Source organism: Salmo salar, chromosome 11, assembly GCF_965601325.2.
Source record: "Salmo salar chromosome 11, fSalSal1, whole genome shotgun sequence".
NCBI lineage: Eukaryota > Metazoa > Chordata > Actinopteri > Salmoniformes > Salmonidae > Salmo > Salmo salar.
The window spans coordinates 122,928,603-122,941,160 of NC_138301.1; the positions used below are offsets into that span (position 1 = coordinate 122,928,603).

The 12,558-nt window shown below is 40.9% G+C and overlaps 1 protein-coding gene across 3 annotated transcripts in view; it reads left to right on the forward strand.

Annotated features, from left to right (window-relative positions):
* tpte (transmembrane phosphatase with tensin homology) overlaps nucleotides 1–5,634 on the forward strand; it is a 137,875-nt gene extending 132,241 nt beyond the window's left edge. For all 3 annotated transcript variants that reach the window (XM_082958339.1, XM_014129869.3, XM_014129870.3), the window contains 4 exons: nucleotides 2,885–2,982; nucleotides 3,086–3,181; nucleotides 3,483–3,553; nucleotides 4,373–5,634. In XM_082958339.1, coding sequence (XP_082814465.1) covers nucleotides 2,885–2,982; nucleotides 3,086–3,181; nucleotides 3,483–3,553; nucleotides 4,373–4,475 — 368 coding nt within the window. In that variant the 3' untranslated portion in view covers nucleotides 4,476–5,634. The remainder of the gene's footprint in view (nucleotides 1–2,884; nucleotides 2,983–3,085; nucleotides 3,182–3,482; nucleotides 3,554–4,372) is intronic.
* Nucleotides 5,635–12,558: the final 6,924 nt, after the last annotated feature.

The following is a 12,558-nucleotide window of genomic DNA, read 5'->3' on the forward strand; positions in this document are numbered from 1 at the left end:
ATATCTGTCCACTGTAATAACATCCACTCCATAGCAGGTTTGATTGAATATCGGTCCACTGTAATAACATCCACTCCATAGCAGGTTTGATTGAATATCGGTCCACTGTAATAACATCCACTCCATAGCAGGTTTGATTGAATATCTGTCCACTGTAATAACATCCACTCCATAGCAGGTTTGATTGAATATCGGTCCACTGTAATAACATCCACTCCATAGCAGGTTTGATTGAATATCGGTCCACTGTAATAACATCCACTCCATAGCAGGTTTGATTGAATATCGGTCCACTGTAATAACATCCACTCCATAGCAGGTTTGATTGAATATCTGTCCACTGTAATAACATCCACTCCATAGCAGGTTTGATTGAATATCGGTCCACTGTAATAACATCCACTCCATAGCAGGTTTGGATTATTTAATCAAAACGTCTCCACCCAAAGACATTACACACTCCACATTTAAAACATTATTGAGGATAAAACACAATTTAGCCCATTGTTGTCCTCTGAAAAGAGTTTTGATTGGGCAATGCATATTAACAAACATTTTGTCTCCCGCGTCATTTCTCCATCAATACTCACACCAGCTGAGAACGCAATTCCCTAAATGGTCAGCAGGTGGCGCTGTGATCCCCTTGCTATTATACATTTTTAAAGGAGGAGAGTAATATTTTGCACGTCCCACAGGGACGTTTTTTGACGTAACAGTGGCAGGTTATCTTCAGCGACACTAGAATCACAGAGAAAATATTTAAAAATACTTCCATTGGAATATTTGAGAAAGATGGTTGTTGATTTTTGAATTAAACCTCAGCAGAGAAAAGATATCTTTTACATACAAAAAAATGAAGGAAAGCTATTTACATTGGGGGGGGGGGGGGGGGGGACGCAAATGCTAACGGCTAATACTTCCTTTTTGTTGAAGAAGGAACAGAAAAGTGAGAATCTAACTGCTCTTGAAACGTATTCGATCTACAGTATGTTTTGGGGCTGTGACGTCATTCTCTCGTCTTGACAACATGGCACCGTTAGCAACCAGTAGCTAGCGGCACAAGTTATTAGCTAGCGAGCTACATAATGTTTTTATCCCAACAACATTGATATATTTTTTGTTGTTGTCAGCCATATCTAAGCCATATTTACAATTCCGTTTCGTTATTTGACGTTGTAACAGTGCCTTCAAAAAGTTTTCACACCCTTTTTGACTTTTCCTACATTTTGTGGGGTTACAGCTTGAGTGTAAAATTGATTAAATTGAGATTTTTTGTGTCACTGACCTAGAATCAATAATAATGTCATTGTTATTTTTTACAAATGAAAAGCTGAAATGTCTTGAGTCTAAGTATTCGACCCATTTTGTTATTGCAAGCCTAAATAAGAACGTGAAAAAAAAATGTTTTCTTAACAAGTCACATAAGTCGTCACATGGACTGTTTAACATGATTTGTGAATGATTACCTCATTTCTGTTCCACACACACAGACGATTATCTGTAAGGTCCCTCAGTCCACTGCTGTGAGTGAATTTCAAACTGTGATTCAACCACAAAGACCAGGGAGGTTTTCCCAATGTCTCACAAAGAATGAAACATATTGCATTTACATTTGTGTCATTTTACTTTTACAGTAGTGAGTCATTTAGCAGACTCTCTGATCCAGAGCCACTTACAGTAGTGAGTCATTTAGCAGACTCTCTGATCCAGAGCCACTTACAGTAGTGAGTCATTTAGCAGACTCTCTTATCCAGAGTCACTACAGTAGTGAGTCATTTAGCAGACTCTCTGATCCAGAGTCACTTACAGTAGTGAGTCATTTAGCAGACTCTCTGATCCAGAGTCACTTACAGTAGTGAGTCATTTAGCAGACTCTCTGATCCAGACTCACTTACAGTAGTGAGTCATTTAGCAGACTCTCTGATCCAGACTCACTTACAGTAGTGAGTCATTTAGCAGACTCTCTGATCCAGACTCACTTACAGTAGTGAGTCATTTAGCAGACTCTCTGATCCAGACTCACTTACAGTAGTGAGTCATTTAGCAGACTCTCTGATCCAGACTCACTTACAGTAGTGAGTCATTTAGCAGACTCTCTGATCCAGAGCCACTTACAGTAGTGAGTCATTTAGCAGACTCTCTGATCCAGAGCCACTTACAGTAGTGAGTCATTTAGCAGACTCTCTGATCCAGAGTCACTACAGTAGTGAGTCATTTAGCAGACTCTCTTATCCAGAGTCACTTACAGTAGTGAGTCATTTAGCAGACTCTCTGATCCAGAGTCACTTACAGTAGTGAGTCATTTAGCAGACTCTCTGATCCAGAGCCACTTACAGTAGTGAGTCATTTAGCAGACTCTCTGATCCAGAGCCACTTACAGTAGTGAGTCATTTAGCAGACTCTCTGATCCAGAGTCACTTACAGTAGTGAGTCATTTAGCAGACTCTCTGATCCAGAGCCACTACAGTAGTGAGTCATTTAGCAGACTCTCTTATCCAGAGTCACTTACATTTTCATACTGGTCCCCCGTGGGAATCGAACCCACAACCCGGGTGTTACAAGGGCCATGCTCTACCAACTGAGTCACATGGGAACATTGGTCGATGGGTAAAATATATATATTGATAAACAACTTATTGAAATGCAAACAGCAGGTGATGAGACCACACTTTAGGCTGCCGTTGACGGCCATGTTGTTTTTATGCCATTTTCCAAATAGTTTCAAATAATTTCACTGACTTTCAAAAGGCCACTGTAATAATGTTTGGTGGCAGCAGGACTTGTGCTGTTTTTCACACCTGCTGCAACACAAGACAAGCTGGTAACCATATTAGAGTGTCAGATTGTTGAATGAGAATCCTGTTTTTCCCCCTCTGTGTTCTAGGTGTGGGTAAAGGGAACGCTAGTGACTTGAAGGTGAAGATCATTGTAAAGAAGAAGCTGGTTTTCCTGTGTGTCTGTGCCAAACAAGAGAACTGCACGGTGAGGCGCAAACACACTGATTGGTTGATGGATTGATTGGTTGATATATTGATCTGTCCCAGGTGTTTCCTCGTGTATTAAATGATGTATTTACCTGTCCCAGGTGTTTCCTGATGCTGGTAACAACGCGGTGGTGATCAGCCTGCAGGAGGGGCCTGTTGTCAACGGTGACGTTAAGGTCATGTTTGAGTCCTCTGCTGTGAGTACCTGTGGATGGGGGAAGAATTTAGACGTGACACAAGAGTACCTGTATTCAGGGGAATACTTTAGACGTAACACAACTAACTGGAGCTTATATTTGGGGGGGGAAGACTTTAAACGTAACACAACTAATGGAAGCTACTATTAAGGAGAACGTTTTGAAAGCCATTCGAAGCTGGTGTTAAGGAACATATTTCAAATGTAACACAGATACAATTCACTCTCTCATAGCCCCTTGGTGTGTACTTTATCTTCAGTATATTGTCTTCTAATAATGCTTCCTTTATCTTCCTCTCCAGGGTCTCCCTAAAGGATATGAAGACTGCCCTTTCTATTTCTGGTTCAACACCTCCTTTATAGAGAACAACAGGTATGGTTCAACACCTCCTCCTCCTCCTCTATAGAGAACAACAGGTATGGTTCAACACCTCCTCCTCCTCCTCTATAGAGAACAACAGGTATGGTTCAACACCTCCTCCTCCTCCTTTATAGAGAACCACAGGTATGGTTCAACACCTCCTCCTCTATAGAGAACAACAGGTATGGTTCAACACCTCCTCCTCTATAGAGAACAACAGGTATGGTTCAACACCTCCTCCTCTATAGAGAACAACAGGTATGGTTCAACACCTCCTCCTCTATAGAGAACAACAGGTATGGTTCAACACCTCCTCCTCTATAGAGAACAACAGGTATGGTTCAACACCTCCTCCTCTATAGAGAACAACAGGTATGGTTCAACACCTCCTCCTCTATAGAGAACAACAGGTATGGTTCAACACCTCCTCCTCTATAGAGAACAACAGGTATGGTTCAACACCTCCTCCTCTATAGAGAACAACAGGTATGGTTCAACACCTCCTCCTCTATAGAGAACAACAGGTATGGTTCAACACCTCCTCCTCTATAGAGAACAACAGGTATGGTTCAACACCTCCTCCTCTATAGAGAACAACAGGTATGGTTCAACACCTCCTCCTCTATAGAGAACAACAGGTATGGTTCAACACCTCCTCCTCTATAGAGAACAACGTATGGTTCAACACCTCCTCCTCTATAGAGAATAACAGGTATGGCTGTCTGCTCCATCTGTGGGAATGAGCCCCAATACGCCAACGACCTTCAGTCTTTTTCAAACCCTGTGGTTTACGTTTTTATTCTCTCTCTCCTGTATTCTCCCCCCTCCTAGACTGGTCCTGTCTAGAGAAGAATTGGACAACCCCCACAAAGCCAAGACCTGGGATCTCTACAAGGAGGACTTTGGAGTCACCCTGTCTTTCTCTGAACCGTGACCTCTGACCTTTTTTAACCCCTGTCCAACTCTGAGCCTTTACCCCTAATAACAAACCTATCTGTGTACCAAATAGCACTCTATATAGTGCACTGTCAGACCAGAGCCCCCATGGGGCCTGTATAAAACTAAAGTACTGTATAGAAAATAGGGTAGCATTTTTTTGAGATTCATGCCTTCTCTGACCCCTGATAGTCCTGTCCGACCAAAGGGGTCTGCACCTCCTGAACTAGTCAAAGACACTCCACTACCAGAAATGACTGACTATGTCCCAATCATCTATGCTCTCTCCTAGAGTGTGCACTCGTTCACTTCCTTCCTTATCATTTGATTAAGAAAAATGACTTGTATAAGAAATATGGTAGAAACTCCACCAATCCAACTTGGGGAAGCAGCGAAGGTGTGTGTACACCCTTTTTAGGAGAAAGGCGATTTATTATTGGGACAGAGTCTCTGGTATCTGTTTGTACTGAGCCGTTAAACTAACAAAGGTCTATCATTAGTCCTCTGTGGTCAAAGATTTTCTTTTATATTTTATACATTTATGTTAATAAAAAAAGGGATCATTTGGATGTGAGGGATGTTCAATACTAAAACCTTAAAGAGGATTGTTGTGGCCTTGGAAGATTTATGGGCCAGTTTCCCGGACATACCTGTTTAGTCCAGGACTAGGCTTAATCTATTTAAATTGAAAGTGCTTTTTTTTTTTTTTTTTGTCCAGGACTAGGATAATCTGAAACCAGGTTTATAAATGTAACTTTGAATATTCTATGCAAATATTCTCCTGTCAATCCAAAGGGGTATACTACAGAGCAAGATCTATAAATTAGCAAACTAAACTTAAATATTTTTTAAATAACTTTTGTATTTTCTTTTCTTTTTATAAGGATAAAGTTGATATAGCCATTGACTCAACAACCACAGAAAAAAAACACATTTCTGAGTTGATCTTTTCTTAATGAATCAGAAAGTCAATAGATATTTCTTGTTGCTTATCAGTTAGCTGGTATGGTAGCTAACTTGTTGATCCTGCATTGTAGTAGAGTCCTCTAGATGGAGAATAGAAAACAACAGGTATGGTAGGTGAAACAGACTGGGTTTCTAGTTCACTAAAATATCACGGTGTTTTCCAATTTAAAATAAAAAAAAACATATTTCCATTTGTCATGTTGGTTTTTTTTCTTATTCATATTTTACTCAAATTATACTGGTACATACTGTAGATGACAAAGGATTTAAGGCTATGCACGTTTTAAAAGGCGACGTTTCCGCGTTCAGAGAGACCACATTAACGGTAAGCGCAGCATATGTCGGCTCAATGGGAAATGTCAATCTCGCTATAACCACGGGTCCGGATTGAATCTAAGCCTAATTTTTAATGCAGTCTAGTCTTGTATGAGTGTAAATGACAGTGGAAACCCATTTAACCAAAACCATACATCAGATGATTACAGATTTTTTTTTGTATCTCATTTAAAGTTTACTGTTTTAATGTCCAGTCTCAACAGACATGGAAATGAATTGTACATGTTGTCTTATGTAATATAAAAGACTTGATGATCAATAATGACTTTACAACTAGAAATATACCTAAATATCACAACTTTCCAAAACTCAGATTCTTCGGTTTGAAGGGTTCTGTTTTGTAAATGCGTTCCCATGACAACTTATCAGACAGGAAGGAAGTAGTGTGTCTCGTGACAAGGGCGACGAATGATGACGTCGCACACCGGGTTTAGCCAGGGTTACAAACGTTGACGGACGTTACAGATAGAAATGCCATGAATAGCACTGACGTGATTCCTGATTCTACAGGTCAGAGATGTGTTTTGGTAGCAGATTTCTGTCTGATTCTACAGGTCAGAGAGATGTGTTTTGGTAGCAGATTTCTGTCTGATTCTACAGGTCAGAGAGATGTGTTTTGGTAGCAGATTTCTGTCTGATTCTACAGGTCAGAGAGATGTGTTTTGGTAGCAGATTTCTGTCTGATTCTACAGGTCAGAGAGATGTGTTTTGGTAGCAGATTTCTGTCTGATTCTACAGGTCAGAGAGATGTGTTTTGGTAGCAGATTTCTGTCTGATTCTACAGGTCAGAGAGATGTGTTTTGGTAGCAGATTTCTGTCTGATTCTACAGGTCAGAGAGATGTGTTTTGGTAGCAGATTTCTGTCTGATTCTACAGGTCAGAGAGATGTGTTTTGGTAGCAGATTTCTGTCTGATTCTACAGGTCAGAGAGATGTGTTTTGGTAGCAGATTTCTGTCTGAACATTCCAAAGAAGTTGAGTTCTGCTGAACAACCTCAGGGAGTTTCAGTGAAACTGACCTTACACTTCACAAATGGCTTCCTATTCCCTTCATAGTGCCACAGGGCCCTGGTCAAACGGCTTCATATTCCATTGATAGTGCCACCTCTAAAGTCATGTATATCACATCATTACCCTCTCTTTGTTTACAAAGCCCTGCTCCACAAGCTTCCCACGTACCTGACGTCACTGTTAACAACCCCATAGTGGCGTATGTATGTACAGTTCAAGTCGGAAGTTTACACCTTAGCCAAATACATTTAAAATCAGTTTTTCACAATTCCTGAAATTGAATCCTCATAAAAAATTCCCTGTCTTAGTTCAGTTAGGATCACCACTTTATTTAAATGTCAGAATAATAGGAGAGAGAGTGATTTATTTCAGCTTTTATTTCTTTCATCACATTCCCAGTGGGTCAGAAGTTTACATACACTCAAGTAGTATTTGGTAGCATTGCCTTTTAATTGTTTAACTTGGGTCAAATGTTTCGGGTAGCCTTCTACAAGCTTCCCACAATAAGTTGGGTGAATTTTGGCCCATTCCTCCTGACAGAGTTGGTGTAACTGAGTCAGGTTTGTAGGCCTCCTTGCTCGCACACGCTTTTTCAGTCTGCCCACAAATTCTCTATGGGATTGAGGTCAGGGCTTTGTGATGGCCACTCCAATACCTTGACTTTGTCGTCCTTAAGTCATTTTGCCACAACTTTGGAAGTATGTTTGGGGTCATTGTCCATTTGGAAGACCCATTTGCAACCAAGCTTCCAAACTTCCTGACTGATGTCTTGAGATGTTGCTTCAATATATCCACAGTCTTCCTTTCCTCATGATGCCATCTATTTTGTGAAGTGCACCAGTCCCTCCTGCAGCAAAGCACCTCCACAACATGATGCTGCCACCCCCGTGCTTCACGGTTGGGATGGTGTTCTTAGGCTTGCAAGCTTCCCCCTTTTTCCTTCAAACATAACGATGGTCATTATGGCCAAACAGTTCTATTTTTGTTTCATCAGACCAGAGGACATTTCTCCAAAAAGTACGATCTTTGTCCCCATGTGCAGTTGCAAACCGTAGTCTGGCTTTTTTATGGCGGTTTTGGAGCAGTGGCTTCTTCCTTGCTGAGCGGCCTTTCAGGTTGTCGATTATAGGACTCGTTTTACTGTGGATATAGATACTTTTGTACCCGTTTCCTCCAGCATCTTCACAAGGTCCTTTGCTGTTGTTCTGGGATTGATTTGCACTTTTCGCACCAAAGTATGTTCATCTCTAGGAGACAGAACGCATCTCCTTCCTGAGCGGTATGACGGCTGCGTGGTCCCATGGTGTTTATACTTGCGTACTATTGTTTGTACAGATGAACGTGGTACCTTCAGGCGTTTGGAAATTGCTCCCAAGGATGAACCAGACTTGTGGTGGTCTACAATTCTTTTTTTTAGGTCTTGGCTGATTTCTTTTGATTTTCCCATGATGTCAAGCAAAGATGCACTGAGTTTGAAGGTTGGCCTTGAAATACATCCACAGGTACACCTCCAATTGACTGAAATAATGTCAATTAGCCTTTCAGAAGCTTCTAAAGCCATGACATAATTTTCTGGAATTTTCCAAGCTGTTTAAAGGCACAGTCAACTTAGTGTATGTAAACCTCTGACCCACTGGAATAAATAATCTGTCTGTAAACAATTGTTGGAAAAATGATTTGTGTCATGCACAAAGTAGATGTCCTAACCGATTTGCCAAAACTATAGTTAACAAGAAATGTGTGAAGTGGTTGAAAAACGTTTTACTTCCTCATGGTCTGATGACTGAGCTTTTTGGAAAATCTATCAATCAGTCATCATCACACCAATCCATCTTTGCTTTGCCATAATTTGTGACGAGCTAGCGCTAGATTTGCAGAAGGTCAAAACAATTTGCCCACAGTTAGCTAGCTCGTAGATACATGTGGGGAGGGTTGTGGTACCATGTCAAATCAAATTTTATTAGTCACATACGCTGAATACAACAGGTGTAGACCTTACAGTGAAATGCTTACTTACAAGTCCCTAACCAACAATGCAGTTAAAAAAAATACAGACAATAATGAGATAAAAGTAACAAGTAATTAAAGAGCAGCGGTAAAATAACAATAGCAAAACTATATACAGGGGGGTACAGGTACAGAGTCAATGTGCGCGGGCACCAGTTAGTTGAGGTAATATGTACATGTAGGTAGACAAATAGTCTGGGTAGTCATTTGATTAGATGTTCAGCAGTCTTATGGCTTGGAGGTAGAAGCTGTTTAGAAGCCTCTCGGACCTAGACTTGGTGCTCCGGTACTGCTTGCCATGAAAAGATTTGGCATGGGTCCTCAAAAGGTTCTACAGCTGCACCATCGAGAGCATCCTGACTGGTTGCATCACTGCCTGGTATGGCAACTGCTCGGCCTCCGACCGCAAGGCACTACAGAGGGTTGTGCGTACGGCCCAGTACATCACTGGGGCTAAGCTGCCTGCCATCCAGGACCTGTACACCAGGTGGTGTCACAGGAAGGCCCTAAAAATGGTCAAAGTCCCCAGTCATGGACTGTTCCCTCTACTACCGCATGGCAAGCGGTACCGGAGTGCCAAGTCTAGGACAAAAAGGCTTCTCAAGTTTTTACCCCCTAGCCATAAGACTCCTGAACAGGTAATCAAATGGCTGCCCAGACTATTTGCATTGTGTGCCTCCCCCCCAACCCCTCTTTTTACGCTACTTTTTCTTATATGCATAGTCACTTTAACTATACATTCATGTACATACTACCTCAATTGGGCCGACCAACCAGTGCTCCCGCATTGTGTCCCGCCAACCCCTCTTTTACGCTATTGCTACTCTGTTGTATTCAGCATTTCACTGTAAGGTCTACACCCGTTGTATTCAGCGCACATGACAAAAAAACTTTGATTTGAGGGGCCCCTGTGTTGAGGATCAGCTGTTACCTACCCTTACCACCTGGGGGCGGCCCATGAGGAAGTCCAGGATCCAGTTGCAGAGGGAGGTGTTTAGTCCCAGGGTCCTTAGCTTATAGATGAGCTTTGTGGGCACTATGGTGTTGAACGCTGAGCTGTTGTCAATGAATAGCATTCTCACATAGGTGTTCCTTAACATCCAGGTGGGAGAGGGCAAATTGGAGTGGGTCCAGGTTTTCTGGGATAATGGTGTTGATGTGAGCCATGACCTGCCTAGTCATTCATGACAGAATTATTATATAACCAATTAGATCCCGGAACCTCCTACTGCAATTTTCTACATTTCTGATTAATCAGGAGACAATACCAACAACAAATCAAATTCATTTATTTTCTAAATATATTTTAAACCATCCTGATCAGGTGGGCCAGTGTTCAATCTGGGAGGGCCTCTGCTTGGCCTTTTCATGGCTTCACCTCTGCTTCACCATGGGGGAAAACCTGTTGAATGTTTATATTCAGCTGTACAAGCTATACCATGAGAAAAAGATTCGGCTACGGGGACTTTGCAGGAGGAATTTACACTCCTACCTGTGTTTTACTGATGGCACCAACCTTAAGATTACGTCGGATAACAATTTTTTTTTATTTAACGCAACAGTATCGGTAAATTTGAAAATGAGATGGAAACACTTTAGATTTAATCTAAAAGTGCTTTTTATCCACACCAAGCCAGTTTCAACAGCACAGGCCCTGAACGTCATGGCAACATGTGTAGAATAGCAGGAAATTAGCTGAGATTCTTTAAAGTCGGAAGAATCAAAATAAGAGAATATTTGTTTTGGGGAGCTCTATGCCTGGAAATGCCCTTGTCCAGAGCAAAGGATCCCAATTTCAAACTCTTAAATGTTACAAATAAAATTACAAAAATATAAAGGTGATAATGGATATTAACTGAAAGATTCTCATGTAGTTTCTTGCAATAGCACCAAGACTTTAAATAATATTTTTCAAAACTTTGTAGATTTGGTGAACTCTATTAAATCAGGAATGAACAGGGACAGCTATACCACAAGGACCCCCTTATTCATGGTCTGGAAAGTTCTCCATCTTTCACAGTGGTGTGTTTTCATGTATTTTTCCATCCGTGTTCATTAATTAATGAGGTTGAATAGTCGCTCTCTCACCGGATAAATGCCTCGCTTGTTCAGCTGAGTGAGTTCAGCTGTGGATGGTCCTGGCACTCTCACACAAAAAAAGGGAAGCCAGTTTGGATTTGGCTTCAGACCATCACCTCAGAAGCCAAACGTCATTATTGACTGAAGAAAAAAAAAAACTTGAATTGTTGTCCTCCGGTGGCTAGCTAGCTAAAAAAAAAAAATCATCCCTTTCCTAAATTAGCCATGGATGGAGATAGGGATTTGTACTTCGATTTTGATCCAATCATTAATTCATACATTGGTTGTGCCTCTGGCCTAAGAATGGAAGTTCAATATGTAGAAGGCTAACTAAACGTTAACTAGCTAGCCTGGCACATTGTTGCCCATTCAAGTTAGGCTAGCGAGCAAGCATTTTAGCCAGGTAGCCTAGGACAAATACAAAAAATTCAAAAGCTTGAACTGTATGACAGTGACTTGTCAACATGGCATTGGCTTTTCTCTACAAGAGTGAGCCAACTTTTTTTTTCTTACACACATAAATCAATACCATATTTATCTTATGTTGATTAGACTGACAACTAAAAGATGTCAGTCCAGACTAAGTGTAGGTAATTAGAAGTTGAAATGGTGCTGGAATAGTGGAAGCAGCTCCTGTTTTCATTTAACATTTTTTTTGTCATTTTAGCAGATCCTCTTATCCAGAGCGACTTACAGTAGTGAATGCATACATTTTGTTTTCTTTGCGACTTGCTCTTTTATGGTAGTCTGAAACATTACCTTGCTTGACTGTGCTGTAGGTCATGTAACTGTTTGAACTCCACAGGACAGCGGTTTCTCTCCGGTCCCGACCTTTAGGCACATACCTCCTAGTATCAAGGCATATGAACTGGCCACTATGTCACTCACAAGTTCAGATTTTAAGGCTGAAACGTTAACCATAATATTTGTATCAATAAAACAAATGGTGAACTAGCTTTGCGCCTTTTCAATTATACATTAATTTTATATATATTTTTTTTAAATGCACCTCGATTCACATCGGTTGAGAGCCCTCCACTCACTGGGTCAGAAAGATAAGAGCAACAAATTAAGTAAATCTCAAAATGCATCTTTATTCACAAAATGTTCATCTTTTTTAATAATTACAGACATGTTGTTACACACAGGACCATCCACACCAGAAATTAAAGTGCTGAATGAAAGTGGAAGGTATTGGTGTAGACTGAAGAAAAATCACTAGTTATTAATTTCACATGTGCAAACAACTCACTGAAGACAAATACAGAGCTGAAATGGTTCAATACAAAAGGACACAAAGGTGTGTTAAAGGATCTTAAAACAGCTTTCAGAAAATTAAGACCCAGGATTCTGCTCACACTCGGTTATGCAATGTTCCCGTCTTCGCATTGACCATTAAAAACGCTGCATTACTCTGCTCAAATCAGAAAATTACCTTTAAAAATGGTGCATAGCCAACAATGGATTGAATCCTGACCTCAATCTAAGTAATCAATTTATCAATGTAAACTGGTTGTCACTAGCTAAGCAACTAGGTTTATGTGGATGTGACAGGCAACAACTGAAGTCAATCTCATTCTGGGGAAAACTTCACACAAATACTGACTGTTGATTTCAAACATCAGCCACTGCTCTCCACCCAGTCATGCCCCCCCCCCCCCCCCCCCGGACTCAGCCAGTCAT